This window comes from Ostrea edulis, chromosome 1 (genome assembly GCF_947568905.1).
Source record: "Ostrea edulis chromosome 1, xbOstEdul1.1, whole genome shotgun sequence".
Classification (NCBI taxonomy): Eukaryota; Metazoa; Mollusca; class Bivalvia; order Ostreida; family Ostreidae; genus Ostrea; species Ostrea edulis.
The window spans coordinates 99,754,902-99,781,386 of NC_079164.1; the positions used below are offsets into that span (position 1 = coordinate 99,754,902).

Below are 26,485 nucleotides of genomic sequence, written 5' to 3' on the forward strand. Positions count from 1 at the left end.
GACTTCAATATAACAGATAGTTCAATATAAATGACTTCTGCAATATAACAGATAGTTCAATATATAACAGATAGTTCAATATAAATGACTTCAATATAACAGATAGTTCAATATAAGTGACTTCAATATAACAGATAGTTCAATATAAGTGACTTAAATATAACAGATAGTTCAATATAAGTGACTTCAATATAAGTGGAGTAGACTGTATAAGAAATCTAAAATTGTTGTCCCCTGTAATTCGCTCGAAGTGTGTTTCACTATATCCAATATGAGTTTTTTTTAATTTTTTATATTTGTTTGATTTATGATTTGAAACTTATTTTGGTCTGGTCATGTTCAATGAAGAAGTTGAAGGTAAACTGTTGATTGTGTCTTAATTGCTTTTTTCAGCTTTTTGCCTATGTTGGCTTTGTGGTAGCTGTGGTTTGGATCTATTCTGTGGCTAACGAGGTGGTCAATATACTACAGGTAGGTGGTCAATATACTACAGGTAGGTGGTCAATATTCTATAGTTAGACAGTTAATATTCTATAGTTAGACAGTTAATATACTACAGGTAGGTGGTCAATATTCTATAGTTAGACAGTTAATATTCTGCAGGTAGGTGATCAATATCTAACAGGTAGGTCACAATATTCTATAGATAGGTGGTCAATATTCTTCAGGTAGGTCACAATTTAATACAGTTAGGTCACAATGTACTACAGGTAGGTGATCAATATACTGGTCAATATACTACAGTTAGATGGCCAATTACTGGTAGGTGTTCAATATCCTACAGGTAGGTCACAATATTCTATAGGTAGGTGCATGGTCAATATTTTGCTGGTAGGTCACTATGTACTACAGGAAGGTGGTCAATATACTACAGGTAGATGGTCAATATTCTGTAGGTAAATAAATTTATTCATGCACTGCCTTTTAGACTATTGTATTTTTGTGAGAAATGACTTTCTGACAGTTTCTATTTTATTTTTTTAATTTTTTAATTTGACAGATATAGGAGGTGTTTGGGTTACACTGATCTGGTAATGAATAATGATATATGGAATGAAATTCTAACATGTTGTCTGTATGTCTGTAAGTACATACATGTATGTCACATAATTGTATGATTTACAGTCCCTGATTATGTGTTTTATTACCATGTATAGTATGTTTATTTGTATTTATTATTTTTTATCTTGAACATTTATTCATTTTTAATATACATGTACACGTTTTCCACTGTTACATAATAAGTAGTGAAGGATTCTGGGAAAGTTATATATTGTATTTCATAAGCATGATATTGAGTATACTAGTATGTTGAATATTAAATGAGTGGAACTCTGAAATATTTAAATGTGATTCAACAGTTGCATAAACTGTTAGAATGATTTATTATGAATAATCTTGTTACATGACATTGTTCATATTTATTTTGCATGCTGTTCAATACTTTTTAATAAGAAACTTTCAACAAGCATGTTCATATGAGTGCTATTTATATATATATATATATATATATATATATATATATATATATATATATATAAACTGACATGCAAGTGACCTTTTAATGTAACCTAATACATAAAAAAAACTACATTTTGAAAAGAAACAAGTTAAATTATGTAAAATAGATATATAAGGGAATAAATAATGTATTATGGGAGTGTAAAAGCAATGGGATATGGGATAATGTGAACAACCTGCAAACTTATGATGTAATCATCAGATGAGGTGTCTTACTTAATGATGTAATCATCAGATGAGGTGTCTTACTTAATGATGTAATCATCAGATGAGGTGTCTTACTTAATGATGTAATCATCAGATGAGGTGTCTTACTTAATGATGTAATCATCAGATGAGGTGTCTTACTTAATGATGTAATCATCAGATGAGGTGTCTTACTTAATGATGTAATCATCAGATGAGGTGTCTTACTTAATGATGTAATCATCAGATGAGGTGTCTTACTTAATGATGAATTGCCTCTGTGTCATGTGGAACTGTTTTACCTCTGTTTAAAAATGTTTAAAATGGTGATTTGATTTTTTACAAGCCCAGTCATCGATTGTTAGAAATGGTTACCTCAGTGTTCACAGATCCAGCAACTTGTACACTGATTCTGTTTCTCCTTGTTTGCAGACCTTTGGTGTAGTCTTCAGCATTAGTAACGCAGTGTTAGGCCTAACCCTCCTGGCATGGGGAAATAGTATTGGAGGTTTGTAGCTCTCTAATTGTCATACATTAAAGAGACTGATTCACGAATTTCCCTCAAATTTCACTTTTAATGATCAAAATATATTGTCTAATGTGTTTAAAAGGTTTCATAAAAACATTAAGGCTTTACTTTATCACAGAAGCTCATTTTAGGAAGTTTATTATTTATTTGTTTTGTAAACAAAGATTGCTGTATGTTATTGTTTACGAAGTTTTCAAAAGAAATGGATATCAATCTAAGTTTTATTATATCTATCACATTTTTCAAGTACATGAATGTTTTAGGTAAAATGTGTCATCTAAAAGTTAAATTTGTGACTGCAAAAGTAAGATCTTTAAATTACAAAATTAGCATTTCACTGGTTTTGTTTGTAAACATAAAAAGACCAAGTCTTTGATACATATATATTTTTCAAAAAATGTGAACCAGTCCCTATAAAACTTGTCTAAAAGTAAGATGCTGTTGATGCCAGTCAGTATTTTCGGGTTAGACAACATCTAAAGGAGAAAGTTATTTTTATGTGTGCAGTACCAAACTTACTTTAGGTAATTACGGAACCAGTATAACAGGGGCAGTAACTCAGGTGATTGAATGCCCAAAACTCTGTGCACTGGCTCTAGTAAAATGTTCAATCCAGGTAAGGTAATTCCTGAACTTTGGTCAACACGTGGGAATGAACACACCATTAAGGAGTTTATAATTCATTAAGGATGTGGAGTTGATTTACAATGTAATTGACAACAAATAACAGGTTCTATATATAAAAATAACAGCTAATTGTCAAGTGTTACCACAATTGAAATAAACCAGCAAAAGTGGGAGTATTCTGAGTTTCAACTGAGTAAATTAACAAAAAGGACTGAAGAGTATGAGAAAAATCTGTAAGGAACTGTAATAATCTAAATATGTCCCAACTGGGCCTCCATAATACTGAAAACTGCCCAAAATAGAAAGGGAACGAGCTACATCATGATATACATAGGTAATACCTTTAAAAAGTTCAAACTTTATTTTAAAAATGATGGACCCTGAAAAATATGTAATATTAAGTACCAAACCTTGTACTACTATTTAAAACACTTGGTAAAGGGAACCTTATAAACTGCAAAAACTACATTATAGAATCTACTAATGTTCTATCAACAGTGTACTAACTACGAGTATCTGTTGTTAACCTTGATGTTTTTAGCAGTCCCTAAGTCCTATTATAAAAATCATGCTTATTTCATCTAAAAACTATTCAGAACTTTAAAACTTTGAGGTTCATTTGCTCAGAATAAGAGAAGAGAAAACTAACCATGAGGTCAGTGCCTAACCAAGGAAGCAAAACTGACCAAACACAGCCCTCTATTCACTAACTTAATTAAACCAATCAAAACTAAAGAAACTATTCCGACTTATCCAATCAGGAAGCTGTTAACCTATTCACTTTAGAAAGAATGACAACAGGGATGCTTCCTGTTTAATACAAAAATATGTGAAATAATGTATCAACCATATCTAAACATGAAAAGTACTAAAACAAATGACTGGCAGAAAGTAATTGTGAGAAGCTGATGTAACCATTAGGGTTTGAATTAAGGAGCTACTCTACATTGTCATAATAGCTGACTTCCTTTTCAAACATGAATGATAATAATAAATACCAGCAATATTTGTCTATTCATTAGCTCACCTGAGCTGAAAGCTCAAGTGAGCTTTTCTGATCACCCGTATTCCGGCGTCCGACCGTCTGTCCGTCCGTCCGTCTGTCCGTCTGTAAACTTTTCACATTTTCAACTTCTTCTCAACAACCACTGGGCCAATTTGAACCAAATTTGGCACAAAACATCCTTAGGTAAAGGGAATTCTAAATTGTTAAAATAAAGGGCCAGGCCACCTTCCAAGGGGAGATAATCAAGAAAAGGTAAAAATAGGGTAGGCTCATTAAAAAATCTTCTTCTCAAGAACCAATGGGCCAGAAAAGATGAAATTTATAGATAAGCTTTATTAGGTAGTGCAGATTCTAAATTATTAAAATCATGGCCACCGGGGGTCAGATGGGGCCACAATAGGGGATCAAAGTTTTACATACAAATATATAGGAAAAATCTTTAAAAATCTTCTTCTCAAGAACCACTGAGCCAGAAAAGCTGAGATTTATATGAAAGCTTTCTGACATAGTGCAGATTCAAGTTTGTTCAAATCATGGCCCCTGGGGGTTGGATGGGACTACAAGGGGGGATCAAAGTTTTACATACAAATATATAGGGACATTCTTTAAGAATCTTCTTCTCAAGAACCACTGAGCCAGAAAAGCTGATATTCACATGAACAGCTTCCTAACATAGAGCAGAGTTAAGTTTGTTCAAATCATGGCCCCCTGTTGTCCTGATGGGGCCACAATAGGGGATCAAAGTTTTACATACAAATATATAGGAAATTTATTTTAAAAATCTACTTCACAAGAACCACTGAGTCAGAAAAGCTGATATTTACATGAAAGCTTTCTGATATAGTGCAGATTCAAGTTTGTTCAAATCATGGCCTCTGGGGGTAGGATGGGGCCACAAGGGGTATCAAAGTTTTACATACAAATATATAGGAAAAATCTTCAAAGATCTTCTTCTCGTGAACCATTGGGCCAAAGAAGTTCACATTTACATGAAAGCTTTCTGACATAGTGTAGATTCAAGTTTGCAAAAACTATGGCCTCCGGGGGTAGGTTGGGGTCATAATAAGGACTACGGTTTTACATGCAAATATATATAGAAAGTCTTCTGATATGGACCAAGGTGACTCAGGTGAGCGATGTGGCCCATGGGCCTCTTGTTTTAATTACCATTGCCTAGCTAAGTAGCTCAGTAGGTTAGCACGTCGACTGCAGAACTGTAGATCGCGGGTCCAAGTCCATCAGGGGTTTTAAAAAAAATTTCAGATTGCTTTCTACTAGAACTGCATTTTTTGATGAAATAAAATAAATTTTGAAAGTTTTCAATTTCAAAATATTGTACATATCCTCCACTTTTCATCCATATCAAATTTCTCTGGTGTAGCGTTCATCCTTAGGTACTTTTCCTCTCTCTGCCCCAAATGTCACATGAGAAGGCTTAACAATAGTTGTCACATATTTACAATGTTTTTGATAGATCTAGCTATTTCCTGAATGCGCTGCAGTTGTGAACAATGCGCCATGGCTTGAAGCCAACTTTTTATGTCACCAGTCCAGCCGAACTGATGGGGTATAATTTCAACCAGTATGCAGAAAAAAATACCAGTCCAACAGTTTTCCAGAAATAATGAAACATATTTTGTTAATGTTATTACAATGAAATTCAATTCAATAGGCCTCAGACAATATTGTAACACTTAAATGTGGGATTTATATTTACGAATCAGATTCGTCTGATATCTACAGAGCGAAGCATGCCAAATTTGGGTATAAAATTTCATAAGTATATTTTCCAAACTGATGCTTTAGAAAATTAATTGGTTCCATCGGACTGACTAAAACAAATGTCAGTCAGTCTGCCAGACTTTTAACCAGTCACAGACTGACGGGCATATGTTAATTTCGAGCCCTGCGCACATGTGAAACTTGTTAATTGTCATTGACACAGAGTACTGTTATGCAGTATTTTGGAAAAGTACAACACCCAGCATCGTCGGATACCCACGACTGATCTCGTTTTTTACTCATCACATGATGAGTAAACAACGAGATCACCCGTGGGTATCCGACGATGAACACCCAGTTGCAGACTAGACGAGTAAAAGTCCTCACAACAGGCGGTAGCTGCAGAACGGAAGCTCTCTGAAAAAATATTTTGACATAACAGTTATGTCAAAATATTTTTTCAGAGAGCTACAGTTCTGGAGCTAAACAGGTGGGTGCTCAACGATGATCAAACCTGTTCAACCTGTCTATGTGTGCGTCCATGCAAACCTTTTTTATGGACTGTTTTTGGCAATCTCTGCAGCTATTAAATTGAAAAAATTTGCATGTAAACATCTGTAAAGGGTTTACAGATTACATTATTATGCAAATTTGAATTTTTTGAAAGAGTAATGGATCTTCAGCTTATCAAATTCTTTTGGCTATCCCTACACCTATTGAAAAGAAAATGTGTACATTAACTTATGTACATGTACATCAATGAGTCACAGGTCAAGTATGTTAATTGGTCTATTTTTAAAAGAGTTATGGACCTTGAACTTTGCAAATAATGCTACATAACAGGTCCTTTTGTGACATTTGCCTTCACTATGATATGTAGTGGTAATGATGAGTATAGTTGATAACACAGTCCTGTAAGTATGATTTAAAGTGGAGGGTATTTAAATCAACACCCTGTAGTATTCCTTAATGCTGTTGACTAGGGAGAAGTCCCAGTGATATACATATATTTTATAACAGAAATTTCAAAAAACATCAAAACTTTATTCTTACAAGCTACAAATTGATTGAAAACATAAGTTTATAAGAAAACTGTTACATGTTTTGGATGTGTCTTTGATGTGATTAATTTTTTCTTACCCAGATTTGATCGCAGACACTGTGATGGCGAGACAAGGCTTCCCTCGGATTGGGATTTCAGCCTGTTTTGGCGGTCCTCTTTTCAGTATCCTTCCTGGGTCTTTTGAATGAGATTTTGTATCAGAAGGGGCAATCGTGGCACAATAAGGAATTGTCATTGATGTGTTTTCAAGTACAAAACAAGGGTCTATGGCACTTATGATGAAATCGTTTGTTGGGGCATTAATTAAACACATTTGATTAATTCTTCAATTATGTGTGTTTTTATCACTGGTTTATGTAATTTCTGAACATAACATTTATATAATCATCATAAACATAATTGATTTCCATTCCTTATCCGATGATATTTACTATATCAACGTTTTTGCCTTTGATATTTTTATAAAATGTAGTGATAGCCATTTCCTCATGAATGCGATTCAGTTGTGAACAATGTGCGTATGAATCTTGATATACTGTATATAGTACATCTATTTCAACAGCAGAGAATTCGGACAGCTAGCATTTAAAGTAGATTGTAAATATAAAAAAAAAAATGAATGTTATTTTATAAAATACATGAGGGCATGAATGCACCACTTCACATCTGCATACTTTTCATTAAGCGCTATAACACTGGTGTGGAGTGTCGCAGTTCATGTGTTTGTAAATTTTCAAAAAATTAAATTTATTTCTTAAAGATCTGCATATTTATATAAATTATTTTGAAAATGACGTATTTTCATTTCTTATCTGAAGAGATTTATTTTGAACATGACTAATTTTTATTCCTCGTCTGATAAGATGTACATTTATGTAATTATTTTGAACATGACTAATTTTTATTCTTTGTCTGATAAGATGTACATTTATGTAATTATTTTGAACATGACTAATTTTTATTCCTTATCTGGTAAGATCTGCTATTAGGGATAGGAATTCCTTTCACAATAGCCACGGTAAAAAACGGAGACTACGACGTAAGTAAAATCCAGTCGTGACTTGTTTGTCATATGATTATTGTTGTACGGATCAGGTAAAGGATGCGGGAGAATGAGGTGGAGGAAATGCCTGCTACATTGAAGAGTAATGTTTTCTAAGAAATATATGACTATGATTACATGTATACACAGCTTTTAAAGCGCTGTTTTCATGGCATGTAAAAAGTAAACCGAAAAGAGCCAGCATGTTTTTTCAAGGATCGGCCCACACCAACAGATTCTCTGATGATGATCCGTTGATTTCAACCACCTTGCCAATCCATGTATATTCAACCATTTGAATTGCAGTCATCTTTCCCCATGTAGATAATCCCGATGCACATTTTGAATTAGTTTTAGAGTTTTGTACTAAAATATGGAGCGCGAGTCTACGTGTGACATGTCGCGATGAAATGCACGAAAATGGTCTTAAATACCAATTTTTGTGCGTGTACGTTTGTCTAAAGGTATAATTTATGCACATTCATTATTTGGTAGAATATTACTGTCTAAATAATTATTGTACAAGCACAAGTTTGCTAATGACAAGTCAAAGAACATTTTGTAAAATGTTTGCTTTAAGGTAACCCCATACTCGCAATTTTATCTGATACAAATTTAAGTAGTGTATTTATTTCCATTTATTAGAGTTAAAACTAACAAATTATCAAATAAAATATATTGGTTATCACACTTTTTTAAAAAGATGTGAGACATACATAAACAGAACCATATACATGTATCAGACTCAGAAAATTGAAATTTTCCTTAAAGAGACACTACAGCTCATTTTCCACATTTTAATAAAGTCTTTTTAAAACCATGTATTGATAAAATGATAAATTTCATATCGATACTGACAATTTTGAACAATTGGGATGCATCAATTTACTCTCAACTGCGCTTTGAAGATCGTTCGGAATTCAAAGGTTTCTTCATGCTGACTGCTTATTTACATCACGTGGTTTTGAATGACAGCAAAGGTGTTCTGTAGGAAATTATTTAAATTCCCCTTCAAGGGGGTCCACACTCACCTTTCAAGTATAAGATTATTCCCTGCTCCTTATAATAAGTAATTATAAATCATTATTTCAACAGAAACCTTCCATGTTCCCACTGACCGATGTTTTTACAACTAACACGTGTCGTGTTCAGATAAAAATAGCACTTACTTTTAAACGTGGTGTCTTCGCAGCTAGTCTCAATGGCAGATTTAGGGGACCAGGATCCCCCTCCCTTTTTACCCCACAGATTGTGAATGAAAATCCAAATTTTGCACCAGAATGGTCGATTACTTTGGCTAATCTTTGACTTTCACACCCCTCTTCGGAAATCCTAGATCCGCCACTGAGTTACATGTGTTTCTCCGAGCTCTTTGTTTTCCAACAGTCAAACTGATACCAAGGTAAATTTTATTTCACGTATGAGTTTTATCTCGTTCTAATTTTACCTCTATTCTCACAGAATCTGTCAAAATTCTAGATCTATCAACTACACTTTCTCTCTCTGGACGACATGCTGCACTGTTTACTGTCTATGCGCATGCGTTTGAAGACTGAAAGGAGGAGACTCGATATTTTGTGTATAGGCTATCAAAAAGTATTAATTTTTACGTTAAAACGATAATTTTTAACTTTAGATAAGTGTTATTTTCGCAAAGTTCATACTTTCAACAATGCAACAAAAATTGAGAAAGCGCTGGGAAAATTGTCATTTCATGATTTTTGCGCAAAATGAGCTGTAGTGTCTCTTTAAACAGCGTTATCAAAACTTCATTTAAAAAACTGGTTATGATGATATCATAGCATTGATAACAATTTCATGAAACTGTTTTTTCACAAAAAGATACAAATTGTCTCTAAAAAATAAAGGAACCAGTCGCATAATAGACTTGATAAAAAAATCAATGTAAACAGAGTTATTTGCCCTTGGATTCAATATTTTTAAACTCATCATTGATTATTCATCTATAATTCAGACTTTTGAAATAGTTTATTTTAACAAGATTTTTTGCAATAACTATCGGAAAAGCCTTCAACAAAATTTATGTTCTTATCATGTATAAATCTTAATAAATCATTGAGTTTGCAAAATCTGATGACATCACAGGAGGGTGGAATTACTTTTTATTTTTCATTGTCATATTCATTTTCCGGTAGACATGTTTCACATCTCATTTCGTAAATTAAGATAATCTTTTGTTGCTAGGGAAGCACCGCGTATCAGAATTGATTAGAATGTATTCCCGAGGCACTCTGACCACCGCATGATTCCGGAATTCAAATACTCATCGAATGACTGGTTATTAAAACATATAATTATATATGTAAACTTTAAAAAACCCATCAGATCGTTTTTGTATTACCGATTTCAGAAAACTAATTCCAGCGTTTTAATCTGGGATATTAATTCAACTTTTCTGATTTAAACATATAGAATAGATTAAATAATTCATTTCGAGAGTTTATTATTTGCTTTTCAGCTTTCAATTACTCTAGAGGAGTACGTATTAGCGGGATTCTTGGCGCTGAGTTTGCTGACGTCATTGATAGTTGTGCCCCTGTCTAAGTTCCGAATGTCTCGCCCTTATGGTATAGCTCTCATTGTGCTGTACGTCGTCTTCCTAGTGGTGGCGCTGCTAACCGAATCAAACGTCATATCTGCTGATATCAACTGAGGAACTGCCAACAGTATTCAGTCAAGTTTTCCAGTTAGACTTGTGCCATTCAACCAACGTTTTTTTTTTTCTGTGAGAATAAAACTATGAAATACAGTATGTTGTCCATCAATTCTGTGATATTTTAGACATTTGATGATTGATTTGTCACTTAGAATTTTGAATTCTACAGAAAATGAGCAAATTTACATGACATTTCATTTTCGCTGACCAGGGATTCTCATTCACTACTCTTCACGATGGGAGTCGGAACTCTTGGCCAGTAAAGATGAAGACATCTTGGAAACGTATAAAAGTGTATGCTCTTGCTCATGACAAAACAATATTGTGATGTAAAGTTTTCCGTTTCATTTTCCAATTATATATATATATATATATATATATATATATATATATACATGTATATTAATTTTTTGACCATGCACGTGGATAAGATTATATATAGATTACTTTTGATGAATGTTTATATCAGATTTAAAAGTTGATACATCATTTTCATTGCGTAAGTTGGCAATTTGAAAGTCGTACGGCTGAGATCGATTCTATACACGGCAGACGACAATGCTACTTCATTTACACACAACAGACGACAATGCTACTTCGTTTACAAGGTTTAAGGATTGTCAAACTTTTGTCGTTTGTTTTTCTTTATTTTGACCATGAATGTATTGTTTTTATTTATTTATTTTTTTTTTCTATATTTGTTGATAGCAAATTCTTTAAAGGTTATGATACTCGCCGAAGACACTAACAACATTTAAAAATACTCTTAACAAGTCGTCCCCATGCCCATGTTCCTTTACCTGCTATTTCATATCCGTGAACGATTATATCAGGACGGGGGAGTTTAATTGTATTTAATTTGTGATGGTATAAACTACAGCGATTATTTTAAGGATCAAGTCTTATCAGCCTTCAACACTATATCGGAGAAGCTAAAACAAGGCACCATGAAGCTTGTCGAACTAGCTTGTGCTTTAATGAATTACACAGAGGAATCGAAAGTAATTTCGTTACAGCTTTCTGGGTCTAATATAGGACTTTATATGTATCAATTGTTCCATTTGACAGATGAAAGAAGGGATGGGGTTACCATGAAAAAATGTAAGGCTATTTACGACCGACCCAGAAAAACTTTACCCAACTGAAAAAAAATTGGTAATTGTCTCTTCTTCTTTTCTTTAGAAAACTGAAACTTTTTTCTGATTTTTTCTATATGTAGTGTGCTAGTCATTTTTTTTTTTTTATTTTTTTTTGTGCGCTTTTCCAAGATACTTTCGTTTTTATCCAAAAAAAAATTCTTTTCTTCTAACCTGTCCAGAAGTATACCTGCCTATAGTAAAAATGGAGGGAAATAGCAAAGAACATACAATGTATTTGTGCAAGCAGGAGATCTACAAAATATATTTTAATTTAAACTTGATGTGTGGAGTGTCAGAAAGACCTCATCCTTAAACTTATGGAATTATAATTGAAATTTGCTGTTTGATGTACGTGATTTTTTATATGATTTTGTAATGTGAATTATATCCGTGATAGCGGTGATAAAATAAATTGATGTTTGTTGATTTTTGTTTAGTTATCAGTTAAATCTTTAACACGTTTTTGTAAGTGCACGAGTACCGGAATCTGTACAGGTAGATGTCATCTCCTTGACAACAACTTCCCTTGCTTGCAGGACACATCGAGTGTAAAAAGGTCTTTTAAATATTTAAATTGACTCATTAAGGATTATTGATTATCATTAATTGTATATCATACTTGAATTAAGCAATGAAATTTCATTTGTTTAAACATTGTATGATTAGTAACAATGTTTTGAAGGATGAGATCGAAGGTGTTAAATTAATTAATTAGTCAGGCATTAATCACGAGAGTTTTCCTACCTGTAACTACCGTATAAATCCTGTTGTGGATTATGCACCTGATATGCTAAATCCAACAGAAGGGGTTTAATCTTGAGCCTAAAGTTGAGTGCTGTCATAAGTTTTGTTTAAATTTTGTTGAATGACCCAATAGATTCCGGCGTTGTGAAAGTAATATCGGGTTTAATTTAGCTGTATTGTAATCAATAAACCCATTCTTTTCCCTCCGCGTACGTGGACAGCCTATTGTATGCCGATTGTTCTCTATGTCGACATGCATTTCAGCTAACTGGACGCATGTTTGGAGGTTTACGAATAGCACTAAGGCGTAAACAATAAATGAGAATTTAAATCCCGTCAATAGATATTTATAAAACGTCGTACAGAAACAAGTTAAAGCGTGAAGAAAAGTTGTAATAACTTGATACCCTCAATGACAACGCAGAACGACCCCGGAGCAGTGCTGCCAACAAGTGGTTTGTGATACAAACAATGGTATTTAGAAGTTAATCTTGGTCCTTTTATCTTTCGACCACTCGTGAAACGATTCCGACCGGTGATATTTCCCCGGTGGATTTTTATCTATCAGAATTTTTAGTACTCGTTTCGAGGGAGGATATTTTACAGCCATCAAAACAGACTGGTGAAACATCAGCTGATGCCACCGTTGACGAAAACTTTACCGGTTTTGAATTTATATTAACTGTTGGACTTGTGAAATGATGAACTTGGAGTGAGCATCAATAGGATATGACGGACACAAATGATCAGTCGTTCATCAGGGTCAAATATGGGGGTAAGTATCGCAGACTGACGTCCCCCGGGGGCAAGCGCAGGGGGGGGGGGATTCAAACAGTACATAGGATTTTTTTTTAAATTACAGAAGTGTCAAATATGCGTACACAAGTTTGAATACATTACGATGGGCCACCAGTTTTGTGTGATTTTTTTAAGTCAAATTTGTTTGAATACACGGATTTCTTTAAAATACCAGTTGCAGGAATGCGATAAACAACATCCAACCGAATTTTTTATTAGATTAATGCTTTATTGATCAGTGATATGACATTTGTCAGAACGCTTTCCTTTGTCTAAAATGTCAGAATCGTAGTTACACGGCAAGATCGTTCTTTTTTTCTCGTAATAAAACATTTTCAGCTTTTTGTTCAGTCTCTCGATTACGATTAATTATTTTCACTGAAAATTGACGCGGTTGCTGTTGCTCGGAAATTATTTCCTGTTGATTATTTCGCCATAAAAATGAAATTAAATATCCAATTATTTATTTATCATAGATTGTATCTCCGTGATGAGGCGAATGTGTGTTATTGTGTAACATAATCAATATGTATACAGAGAGGGGGGGGGACTCAGACTCACAGAGGGTGTAGAGACACTCACAGAGAGAGGGGGGCTCAGACTCACAGAGAGAGCGAGGGGGGGGGGGGGTCCAGACTCGCAGAGAAAGTACAGACACTCGGAGAGAGATAAACTGAGACTCGAAGAGAGAAGAGGGAAGAGGTAGAGAAACTCGGAGGTTCCCAGAAAGAGAGACTCGCAGAGAAAGTAGAGAGACACACGGATTGAGAGATCCACTTTTACCAATTTTGATTTCACTTTAATCCATTCAAATGGAAATCGATTTAGAATTTTCAACAGGGTGAAGTCGAGTTTGATCAATATTTACGTTCTCTTGAAGCAGCTAAGGAGTTTACCTCCCAAATATTTAAACTATAGCCTCAGTGATTGGTTTCCACTGGCCCAAGAGGTTGTTTACTTAGTTTTCCTCCAAGAAAACATTTAATTATTCAATATTTGGTCCATAAAGCTTTCCTATGACGAATGTTTAACCATTACACATTAAATAAAAGAATTAAATGAAAAGGCAGAATTTGAGCTCGTACCTATAAATACTGTGTGAAAATTATTTTGATTAATTAAACTGGATTAAAATTTTAAAATATTATGTAGACTTTTGTCACAGTCCTATTTTCAATTTACAAGTGTTTCAGATGTCTTAAGATGGAGCGCCGAATTTGACGCATGTTTTTTAAGCCCCCCCCCCCCCCCCCCCCCCTCTCCTCCTGCAGAAGAAAGGGGACATGCATGGTCGGTAGACCAAGTGTTGTCCGCTTGATATCTTGAGAACCCTTTCAATTGCTTGAAAGACATCAACTTTGGTATACTGATTCCGCTAAGAAGTAGATGACCCCTTTTGATTTTGAGATTACAAGGTCAGGTTTCATGTTTGGACATCGTAAGATATTGTCTGCTCAATATCTAGATATTCTCTGCTTGACAGACATCAAACTTGGTAACTTTTTGTAACTATACACTAAGGAGTAAATGATCATCTATGATTTTGAGGTTACAAGGTCAAGAGTGAAACTAATATGGACATAAGAAGATATTCTCCGCTCAACATGCCTGACTAAATATTGTGGTTTATAACCCATATTTTTTACGATCATTACAAACATTCTAAATTCGAAGTTGACCATTTTCAATATTGCCACACGGGCATGTACAAGTTTCGAAGACATTTTTTGTCATTGTATGATATTTATCGACATGTTGCTTGAGTATAACTGCAGCCGTTTGTTGCTCTTTATTGCAGATAACCAAGAGGCCATATTTAATCCCTGGTGTTCCAGCTACACCTTGATGGAGTGGATTAGAAAAAAATGCAATTGTGAAAATGACAGTAAGTTGTGCCTTTTGACTTATTGAAACTGTGACCTAATAAAAGTAAGTCAACATATTGACAACCATATCTTTATGACAGTAAGTCGACCTATTGATATTTATATCTTATTGACAGTAAGTCGACATATTGACAACCATATCTTTATGACAGTAAGTCGACCTATTGATATTTATATCTTATTGATAGTAAGTCGACATATTGACAACCATATCTTTATGACAGTAAGTCGACCTATTGATATTCATATCTTATTGACAGTAAGTCGACCTGTTGACGTTTATATCTTGCTGACAATAAGTCAACCTATTGATATTCATTGACAGCTGTGTGTTGAGGAATTTATGTATTGACCGCTCTAGTAGTGACAGGATATTGTGTATTGGATTAATTAACAACTGATAAACTGAACAACTTGGTCAAACATCTGATATTGATTACTAAATGTATTGTGTGTGGACATCCTAATTAATTTCAACACAATGACTGGGAATCGGGTTTAAATTGTATAATTACCTAATAACACATCGGGACAGTTTAGACAAACATTTTTGACGTTTGGATTAATGTTTATATTTGAGCTGATAAGACAAGTCAATATCATGCAATGTCTACCAGAAGTATGTGATAAGATGAGTCAATATCATGGAATGTCTACCAGAAGTATGCGAAACGCTGTATGATATTCACTTTGGTCGCCTTTAAGTATTGACTATCATATGCCTTATGTTCAAGTATAGACTTCAATATAAAGAAATATATCTTTCCCAAACAGTCTGTCTCTGACATTTCATCCAAAGTTTGATATATGATATGATAGCGATGAAGTGGATCAAGATATGATATGGCCTGTACGATTCGTTTCGTATGGAACAGTTTGGTCCGATTCATTTTGTATAGAACGGTTCGGTACAATTCGTTTCCTGTGGAACAGTTCAGTACCATTAGTTTTGTCTGGAACAATTTGGTACGATTCATTTCGTATGGAACAGTTTGGTACGATTCATTTCGTATGGAACAGTTCGGTACCGTTCGTTTCCTGTGGAACAGTTCGGTATAGTTTGATTCATGTGGATCGAGCAGTTCGTTACTCTTCGTTTCGTACAGAACAGTTCGCTTTGAATAGAACGGTTCGGTACAATTCGTTTCGTATGGAACGATTCGCTTTGTATATGGAATAGTTTGGTACGGTACAATTCGCTTTTTGGACGGATCGCTGGACAGTTTACCTCGAACGCAACCTGGTACTGTACGATTCGGTATTTTAGGTGAAGTAGCAGTTCTCTCTCTCTCTCTCTCTCTCTCTCTCTCTCTCTCTCTCTCTCACACACACACACACACACACATGAACATGTCTTTTGTGTAAATTATACATAGTAACAATATGTTCACGTAGGTGTTTGGACTCGCACTGCATTGTATTTAGATCGTTTTAAATATACATATATTCTTAAAACATTCTTCAAAAGAAATCTTAATCATATATGTCAGTATAACCAGTTTTTTTTATTGAGACAAAAGAAGTCACGTGTCTTGGACTAGACATACTACAGTATTTGTGGCACTTGTTGTTAAATGATTTACATTGTATAACGTATGCGAGAATCGGTTGTGTGTCATGAAAGTATTTTTTACTAATTGCATAATATTTCTGATGAAAAATTTATATAATGAAAGGGCTACCTCACTATGCAAAACAAGTTTTATTTAAATAAATTTGTCGATAAGATGCTACAACAACCATATTTCTGGAGTATTAGTAGACTGATCGTCATTAGATACATGTACCTGTGCATATTAATTCTGCAAAACTCCCAACACGAAATTACCATCAATAGTTTAGAGCATACACAACAAATGCGAGAGAATATAATGAGGACAGATTTAAAATGTCCTTATAAAATAAATGACAATATAAAATCAATGACAATAGTTGTTCTGAAAGGAAAGAAGCCATTAGTTTCAAACTTTAGGCTAAATAGAGATAAAGAATAGGGATTAAATGAACTTGGTGCGACAATAAACAACAGTTTTAACACCCAGTCTACTAGTCTGCCTAGCCAGGACTGAATACACTTTATTTTCTGGTCTGATTTTTCCCCGTTGAGTGCAGTTAGGGGGGAACCGCAGTATTTAATTCCTCTGCTCTGACTTGTAATCGTATCTAAGAGATCGTTTGATTTCAAAGAAGTTTGACTGAACATCAGATAGCACATAATCTGTTTTACTATCTCCATTCCACAACTTCAAAGAATTTTGAAATGATAAACCATAGTGGACTATTTTGTAGAATTAAGGGAGTATATCATATGTAGTGTAGTAGACCCCCTCTCTCCATCCATACAGTGATAGAGTAGATATGAATAGATGTAATGATTTTAAAAAAAAACCTATACATACGTTATCTAATTCTACAAATGTGTATATTTATTCAAGATACACGAACAATTGTAAAATTTTGGGGACGACCCCCCCCCCCTCTCTCTCTCTCTCTCTGAGTTTTCTGTATACATGGAAGACCAGAATGGCTTTCCCAGTGGATGGTAGAATGTGTTGTTGCGATCAGTTTTTCTATAAACGATTACTCAAAACAGAACTTTACAAAATTCAATCAAACTTTGAAAACAAATTTCGTGCATTGGTTTTACAAAATAACCGAAAAGTTAAGAAAAATGCGATTTTGGTTTTTCTTTTGCCAGGAAAGCCCGGAAAGTTGCGTCTCTTTGATCATGATTAAGATGACGGTATTTTAGTATAGATTATACATTGACTACAGGCGTGAAGTTTGGTTTATTTTCAGTACTGATAGACTTAGTTTTGGTTTATTTTCAGTACTAATAGACTTGGTGGACATGGACGGCCAGGTAAAGAATTTGTCAGCAAGAACCAAAGAATACGCAAGTGAAGTTGTCAACCCCAGGGAAACTTATGTACTGATTCGTGTGGAGAGTGAGTATCTAATGGAATCAGAATGGAAACTAATGTATTAATACGCGTGGAAAGTTAGTGTCTTATATTTATGAAAACGACAGGGAGACTTGTGCATTGATACGCGTAGAAAGCGAGTTCTTATGAAAACAGAATAGAAATTTACGTATTGATAGACGTAGAAAATGGGTATAGCATCCAATTATGTATTAGTAGGCATAGAAACGATTATATAGCATCATTATAGCATGTAGACTTAAGTATTAGTACGTGTGGAAAGTGAGTATTGCATTAAAACAGCGAAAGAACTTGTGTATTAAAGGGGCATGGACACGATTTGAGCTAAAATATTTCACATTTTCTTTTTCCATTTCTGTTTACAATGCTTAACTAAGGTATTTCTAACATTCAAATTTTTGCTGACCATTAGAAATACGTTAGTCAAGCATTGTAAACATTGAAAATGGAAAGATAAAATTTGAACATTTTCACCCCAAATCGTGTTCATGCCCCTTTATTACCCGTAGACAGTGAGTATAACATCAAAATGGCATCATGTAAATAGCAAGTTGTATTTAGAATACGCGTGGAAAGTGAGTACTTGTAGAACATTAGATAGTTTATTGAACATAGATGGTAACGGCACACTTAACAACTCAACTTTATGACAAAGAGATGATTTCAGCTTCTTCGTCAACTTCCCATACTTATGTAGCAATATTCCATTTTCACCTGCATATGGTGTTTATGTTTCTCAACTGATTCGATACACAAGAGCTTGTTCTGCGAATGATTAGTTATCATATTAAGGCTGGTAATTGACAAAGAAGTTAATGTTACAGGGGTTTCAACAGTCTCGTTTAAAGTAAGCATTTCGCAAATTCTATGGTCGTTATAACGATCTAGATTACCAATACAACCTATCATTGGATCAAATGCTGTCTGACGTGTTTCGTGCCGATTGTTAGACCGTTCTTTATACACTGATCCCGACTACGGATTACTCCGTTTACCTTCATCTAGGTATAGGGCTCATGGCGAGGATGACCGATCAAAAGGGGATTTTTACTCCTCCTAGACACCTGGTCCCACCTCTGGTATATCCAGGGGCCCGTGTTTGCCCAACTCTTGATTTTTAATGCTTGTGGGAGTAAAATAAACACAAAGTTAAACCATCACAAAATAAAACAACCACAAAGTACAACCAACCTAGAATAAACCAAATAATCACAAAGTAAAAAAAATCACAAAGTAAAAAAAATCACAAAGTAAAACCAACAGAAAGTACAAAAATCACAAAGTACAACAATCACAAAGTACAACCAACCTAGAATAAACCAAATAATCACAAAGTAAAAAAAATCACAAAGTAAAAAAAATCACAAAGTAAAACCAACAGAAAGTACAACAATCACAAAGTACAACAATCACAAAGTACAACCAACCTAGAATAAAAACAAATAATCAAAAAGTAAAAAAAAAATCGCACAAACTACAACAATCGCAAAGTAAAACCAACAGAAATTACAACAATCACAAAGTACAACAATCACAAAGTACAACCAACAGAAAGTACAACAATCACAAAGTACAACAATCACAAAGTAAAACTAACAGAAAGTACAACAATCACAAAGTACAACAATCACAAAATAAAACCAACAGAAAGTACAACAATCGCAAAGTAAAACCAACAGAAAGTACAACAATCACAAAGTACAACAATTACAAAGTACAACCAACAGAAAGTACAACAATCACAAAGTACAACAATCACAAAATAAAACCAACAGAAAGTACAACAATCACAAAGTAAAACCAACAGAAAGTACAACAATCACAAAGTACAACAATCACAAAGTACAACAATCACAAAGTACAACCAACAGAAAGTACAACAATCACAAAGTACAATAATCTCAAAATAAAACCAACAGAAAGTACAACAATCACAAAATAAAACCATCACAAAGTACAACAATCACAAAGTAAATTTAGGGTGATCATGGTGAAGCTAGGGTTGTTGGATTTAATCACCAATTCATATTTCTTTGATAGAAACCGTATGTAGCTCAGGTTATATACGTGGACAAACATTGTGTAAAGCGTTATTGTCACCCTGAGTTTTTTCTTCTTCTTTTTTTTCCCGCCCTTCTACATTTGCAACGATTTCGTCCTATTTTGAATTCGCCCAGACACAGAATCCTTAACCTCAAATTCGCCCATTAACGAGGGTGAAAGGGGCAAAAATAAAACGGGGGTAAATATTTGTTCAGTGTTGTTAAACCAATTGTCTGACAATAATTGCATCTCGTGTATAGTAACAAATAGCTCTGGTTGATTTTTCATCTGCTGGGTTAAGAACGTTGTCAGACATGCATGCATTATCCAAATTTGCAAAAATATTCACATAGAAGTTGGTTATAAACAGGATATACAAATAACGAGTTTTGTTCATCTTTAGCCATGATATCACAGTGCTGGATCCGCCCCTGTATAAACAGGGCATGCAAATAACGAATGTTGTTCATCTTTAGCCATGATATCACAGTGGATACGTACGATATTTTTCTTCCCTTAAAATATCTGCCCACGTGTCGTTAATCTTTATACACTTGTATATCGATATATCAATACCGATCATTAACTTTTCAGTCCTGAATCATGATAAAGAATGCAGGAACATAATGGGTCTAGTCAACTGACGGTTGATTAAAAAAATGTCTTTTGATAAAAAGATCTAAAAAAGAAAGAAAGAAATACATTAATGACATATGTTTCTCTTAAAAGCATGAAAGTATAGATGGTCGATGAACATTCAATGTTAGTAAAGGATATTTACTTAGGGTATTTGCTCACGTATTGAACATATCAATGTCTGTACTTAATTGAGAGATCTAATAATTCTTATTAGAAGGTATGGTCTACAGAGCAATGGGCCATTTCTTTTCTAATTCTATGAACTTTAAAGAGGTCTCATGTAAACTGTGTATTAGCTGTCGGGTCAGAGTTCACCGATTCTGCCAATTGTCGTGTAATCATGAAAAACTTAATTCACAAGTAAAACCTAGAATTAGAAACCTGTTTACCGTTTCCTTTTAATCAAATTAAGTAGTTTACGAACATCGAAAAGGAAAACGGGCATTAAACGACCTTGAATAGAAGCTCAAAAGAGCATATTCAGTGTCGCTGCTGATTTGGAAGAATTCCATAACCATTCATTATAAGTTGCATATATCCTTAAAAATACATCTTATCGTGTAAGAAGAGCCCACAATGGCGTGATAACAGAACTGAATAAATCCAGATATTACCAACGCGGAGTCGCCATCGATTCCATTTCTATCCGGATTCTATTATAACAGCCATCTGTTAATTACTCAGCAAGGTGAAATTTTGCGGATTCATGCCGAAATCCCACACTCAGAATGTTCTCAGTCAGACGTCATTTGAATGATCATGGTTGACCCTTGCTTATCTCCTTAACATGTCTGTCTCTGGGGTTTACTGTAGTGTCTAACCGTGTGTACCATTGTTAATGGTCAATGAATTTGCACTTTAAAGCACGAGCTGCCATTTTCAATCGGTTAGTGCATCCACGACGAAATTTGATAACGAACAGTGCTAATCTCAATACCGCTATTTACCTTTACTATGAATAATTCATCATTCGTGCAGACATTCTTATAAATAATGACTGTTTTTTTTAAACTAGACTGACAATTGCAAAAGCCACAATACTTCTGTAATCTGTTAATTGTTTGGAAGAAATGTTTTCAAAAGAAAAACAAAAATACTTTGGAGATTTAGTACATGTTATTGTTAAGGATATCTTGATTGCCTTATAAGTTTTCTTTCCAGAGATTGGGGATGGAAAGTACAACTATACCTCTCTTTTGAATAATCTGGGGGATGTCAACCCAGACTTGTTTGGTAGGTATCCATAGCAACACGCAGCCTGTCGTTAACATTGGTACATGTATACGTGCTGCATTTTACCAAACGGTATCTCCTCTCTGTTTGTAACAAGATACGTGGATAATATTCTATCTGTTAGTACTATATTGGATAATATTCTATCTGTTGGTACTATGATACGTGGATAATATTCTATCTGTTAGTACTATGTTGGATAATATCCTATCTGTTAGTACTATTTTGGATAATATTCTATCTGTTGGTACTATGATACATGGATAATATTCTATCTGTTAGTACTATATTGGATAATATTCTCTCTGTTGGTACTATGATACGTGGATAATATTCTATCTGTTAGTACTATGATATGTTGATAATATTCTATCTGTTAGTACTATGATACGTGGATAATATCCTCTCTGTTAGTACTATGTTGGATAATATTCTATCTGTTAGTACTATATTGGATAATGTCCTCTCTGTTAGTACTATATTGGATAATATTCTATCTGTTAGTACTATATTGGATAATATTCTATCTGTTGGTACTATGATATGTGAATAATATTCTACCTGTTATTAGTAACAAGATATGTGGATAATATTCTATCTGTTAGTACTATGATACGTGGATAATATTCTATCTGTTAGTACTATGATACGTGGATAATATCCTCTCTGTTAGTACTATATTGGATAATATTCTATCTGTTAGTACTATATTGGATAATATTCTATCTGTTAGTACTATGATATGTGGATAATATTCTATCTGTTAGTACTATATTGGATAATATTCTATCTGTTAGTACTATGATATGTGGATAATATTCTATCTGTTAGTACTATATTGGATAATATTCTATCTGTTAGTACTATATTGAATAATATTCTATCAGTTAGTACTATGATACGTGGATAATATTCTATCTGTTAGTACTATGATACGTGGATAATATCCTCTCTGTTAGTACTATATTGGATAATATTCTATCTGTTAGTACTATATTGGATAATATTCTATCTGTTAGTACTATGATATGTGGATAGTATTCTATCTGTTAGTACTATATTGAATAATATTCTATCTGTTAGTACTATGATATGTGGATAATGTCCTCTCTGTTAGTACTATATTGGATAATATTCTATCTATTAGTACTATATTGGATAATATTCTATCTGTTAGTACTATATTGGATAATATTCTATCTGTTAGTACTATATTGGATAATATTCTATCTGTTAGTACTATGATATGTGGATAATATTCTATCTGTTAGTACTATATATTGGATAATATTCTATCTGTTAGTACTATATTGGATAATATTCTATCTCTTAGTACTATATTGAATAATATTCTATCTGTTAGTACTATGATATGTGGATAATATCCTCTCTGTTAGTGCTATAATGGATAATATTCTATCTGTTAGTACTATGATACGTAGATAATATTCTACCTCTTATTAGTAACAAGATACGTGGATAATATATCTATTATTAGTAACAATGTACGTGGATAATATATTTATTATTAGTAACAAGATACATAGATATATTCTATCTGTTAACACTATGGTACGTGGATAATATTCTGTTGATCAGTATCATGATCCATGGCACATGTTCTATTTTCTAAATTACTGATTAACAAACATATTTCTCAATCTGTTGTATAAGAAATACCTCTACTATATGTATAGGTATATTTGATATAGAGGATAAACACGTACAGAGAAAATTTGGGACATTATTCATTGGACAGGTATAGAATAAGTCGGCACCAAAGTTAACTGCTTGCTTAAGTCAACATAATATTTAGATATAATTTTCAAAAATAATATTGGAATAGAAATGAAACGATAGAGTTAAGCATTGAACAGAATTAAAAGTCCTTAAGTAGGTCACATCGGATAATGTTTCAGTTACTGTCTGTCAAACCAGGATAATTCAAGTAATTCTGTCAAAAACTCGGATACCTGTGTAGCCTTTTTTCCCTGCGCCTTTTTATTCCCAATAGTTTTCTCTTTCTTGTTTTATGCTGTATATTTCGACACCCAGGAATTTAAGCTCCCCAACGTTTGGGAACAATCGTGCATGATTATTTACTGTGGGAACTAGTCAAATACTTATTTCTTTGGTCCAGTATTTAAAACCTATCCAGTTGAAAAATACATGTCGATTCAAATTTTGAAAGAGTTTCGAAAGTACTATATTTTGTGGCGGAAAGATAATTAATAAAGGAGTTCTAAATCTGCATGATTTTACAGTTTCTGTTTTATTAAATATATCGTCAATATCTATATTACTGAACGTGTATTTTGATTTTGTATTTCTCCCTGGAAAACTGGATAGAGGAGGTAAGATTTTCCCATGGGAGAAATATGATTAATAAGTTAGAATTCCCTCATGCACATATACGTACACTTTCATTTTTTCATTTGATATCTTCACAAATTGTAATGATAGCCATGTCCTAATGAACGCACTGCTGTAGTAGACAATGCGCGTATGAATCTTGATAAATATACATATGTACATGACATGTTTCATACCAATTGTTAGACCGTTCTTTACACACTGATTTTGATTACGGATTACTCCGTTTATCTGATCAAGATATAGAGCACACGGCGTGTGTGACCGGTCCTAGGCACCTGATCCCACTTCTAGCACGTACCTGGGTTCATATTTGTCCAACTAATAATTCTGTATTCTTTATATGAGTTATGAGATTGATCACTGTTCGTTATCTTCCCCTTTATTAGGAGTTATGAGATTGATCACTGTTCGTTATCGTCACCTTTATAGGAGTTATGAGATTGATCACAGTTCGTTATCTTCACCTTTATAAGAGTTAGGAGATTGATCACTGTTCGTTAGCTTCACCTTTATAGGAGTTATGAGATTGATCACTGTTCGTTATCTTCACCTTTATAGGAGTTATTAGATTGATCACTGTTCGTTATCTTCACCTTTATAGGAGTTATTAGATTGATCACTGTTCGTTATCTTCACCTTTATAGGAGTTAGGAGATTGATCACTGTTCGTTACCTTCACCTTTTATAGGAGTTATTAGATTGATCACTGTTCGTTATCTTCACCTTTTATAGAAGTTATGAGATTGATAATTGTTCGTTATTTTCACCTTTATAGGAGTTATGAGATTGATCACTGTTCGTTATATTCACCTTCATAGGAGTTATGAGATTGATCACTGTTCGTTATCTTTACCTTTATAGGAGTTATGAGATTGATCACTGTTCGTTATCTTCACCTTTATAGGAGTTATGAGATTGATCACTGTTCGTTATCTTCACCTTTATAGGAGTTATGAGATTGATCACTGTTCGTTATCTTCACCTTTATAGAAGTTATGAGATTGATCACTGTTCGTTATCTTCACCTTTATAGAAGTTATGAGGTTGATCACTGTTCGTTATCTTCACCTTTATAGGAGTTATGAGATTGATCACTGTTCGTTATCTTCACCTTTCATGTATTGCGTCTATTCTAACAAGGCTGTGAACTGCGACCCCTCATGTTTGCATACTTTATCAAGCGCAGTATAATTTTATTCTTGATAAAAACAAAATTTTGTCAAAGAAAAAATATGAAAATTAAGTTTTATTTTCAGGAAAATTAAGCGTCATGTCTCGACCACAGACAAGAGTGAAAGGAAAGAAGAACAACAAACCCCTAAAAACCCCGAAAGGTAGTCGTAATGAGTCCGCCACCAAAAGACCAAAGAGCAGCGAGAAGAAAAAATAGGTTTCACAGGGAAGCTCCCCAAACAGGGACCAGTCAAAGAAGTGCAGGGCTTTTCCATGTTGAAATTTCATATTGATCATTTTGTTTTCAAATATGGACATATTTTCATATTTGTATAAAAACACATACTGGAGAATTCCAAAGCTGTCAATACTTATAGAATGGCATGGTTTTGATATGGATTTACAGAACTTCATAATATCGCTTGATAGGGTAATGTTTTCTGAATTGCCAATATGTAATTCTTTTTTTTTTTATTTATTTATTTTTTTTTTTTTACAAAATATATGTTAGATGTATTTTTATGCGTTATAGAAATTAAATAAGAGGAAATTCAGTATTAGTTAATTGTGAGGGTGATTATGTGACGTATATCTATCAATATTCAAGTGAATATTATGCATGTATGTAGCAGAGAAAATTTCACTTTATTTTATTTGGATACCCACTTCCGCCCTTATCTGGATTAAACTAACGTCCTGCAGAACCAAATCTCCTAGCAGTGTGTAGCCAGCGCGATTTATAGATATATACTTCACAGCAGACGTCAACCACCAAATTTGGAGAAAAAATTCTCAATAACGCCAAATTTATATCAAACCCCAAAAAACCAGCAGTCTTCAAATGCGAGGATCCACGATGCGATACTTGCCAATTTATGCAAACCGGCCACTCCATAACTTTCAAAAAACGGAATGAACTTCAATGTAAATTCAGCTTGACCTGTCGGGGGTTGCCGCCCCTCAAGCTCCCCACTTAGCTTTGCTGCAGAACTCTAGCTCTCTGAAAAAAATATTTTGACGGAACAGAGAGTTACAGATCCACCCCTTATAAAAACCTTCGATTTACGGCGCACAAAAAGCTGCGCACGGTTGACACCTTATATCGATGTATTCTTGCGTTGTTGTCTCATAAATTT

General features: G+C 33.9%; 2 protein-coding genes and 1 long non-coding RNA gene across 8 annotated transcripts in view; 2 read left to right on the plus strand and 1 right to left on the minus strand.

Annotated features, from left to right (window-relative positions):
* Nucleotides 1-11,939, plus strand: part of LOC125670660 (mitochondrial sodium/calcium exchanger protein-like) — a 36,370-nt gene extending 24,431 nt beyond the window's left edge. For 2 of the 5 annotated variants that reach the window (XM_056140604.1, XM_056140595.1), the window contains 5 exons: nucleotides 394-471; nucleotides 2,140-2,215; nucleotides 6,736-6,816; nucleotides 7,632-7,693; nucleotides 10,176-11,939. In XM_056140604.1, coding sequence (XP_055996579.1) covers nucleotides 394-471; nucleotides 2,140-2,215; nucleotides 6,736-6,816; nucleotides 7,632-7,693; nucleotides 10,176-10,370 — 492 coding nt within the window. In that variant the 3' untranslated portion in view covers nucleotides 10,371-11,939. Of the gene's footprint in view, nucleotides 1-393; nucleotides 1,478-2,139; nucleotides 2,216-6,735; nucleotides 6,817-7,631; nucleotides 7,694-10,175 lie in introns of those variants that run through there. The other 3 variants (XR_008795986.1, XR_008795985.1, XM_056140619.1) reach the window with 3 other exon arrangements.
* Nucleotides 11,058-25,903, plus strand: LOC125670666 (uncharacterized). Of its 2 annotated transcripts, none has more exons than XM_048905978.2 (5): nucleotides 11,058-13,031; nucleotides 14,853-14,939; nucleotides 17,772-17,888; nucleotides 21,717-21,800; nucleotides 25,433-25,903. In XM_048905978.2, the coding sequence occupies exons 1-5, from the start codon at nucleotides 12,986-12,988 to the stop codon at nucleotides 25,564-25,566; spliced, it is 468 nt and encodes a 155-aa protein (XP_048761935.1). In that variant the 5' UTR covers nucleotides 11,058-12,985; the 3' UTR covers nucleotides 25,567-25,903. The 2 variants fall into 2 exon arrangements, with proteins under 2 accessions (XP_048761935.1, XP_048761942.1); XM_048905985.2 differs by having other exon boundaries at nucleotides 21,729-21,800.
* Nucleotides 18,472-21,708, minus strand: LOC130046920 (uncharacterized). The gene is made up of 2 exons (XR_008795990.1): nucleotides 21,182-21,708; nucleotides 18,472-20,607 (listed from the first exon to the last, which is right to left on the minus strand). It is a non-coding gene; the product is annotated as an uncharacterized LOC130046920 (long non-coding RNA).
* Nucleotides 25,904-26,485: the final 582 nt, after the last annotated feature.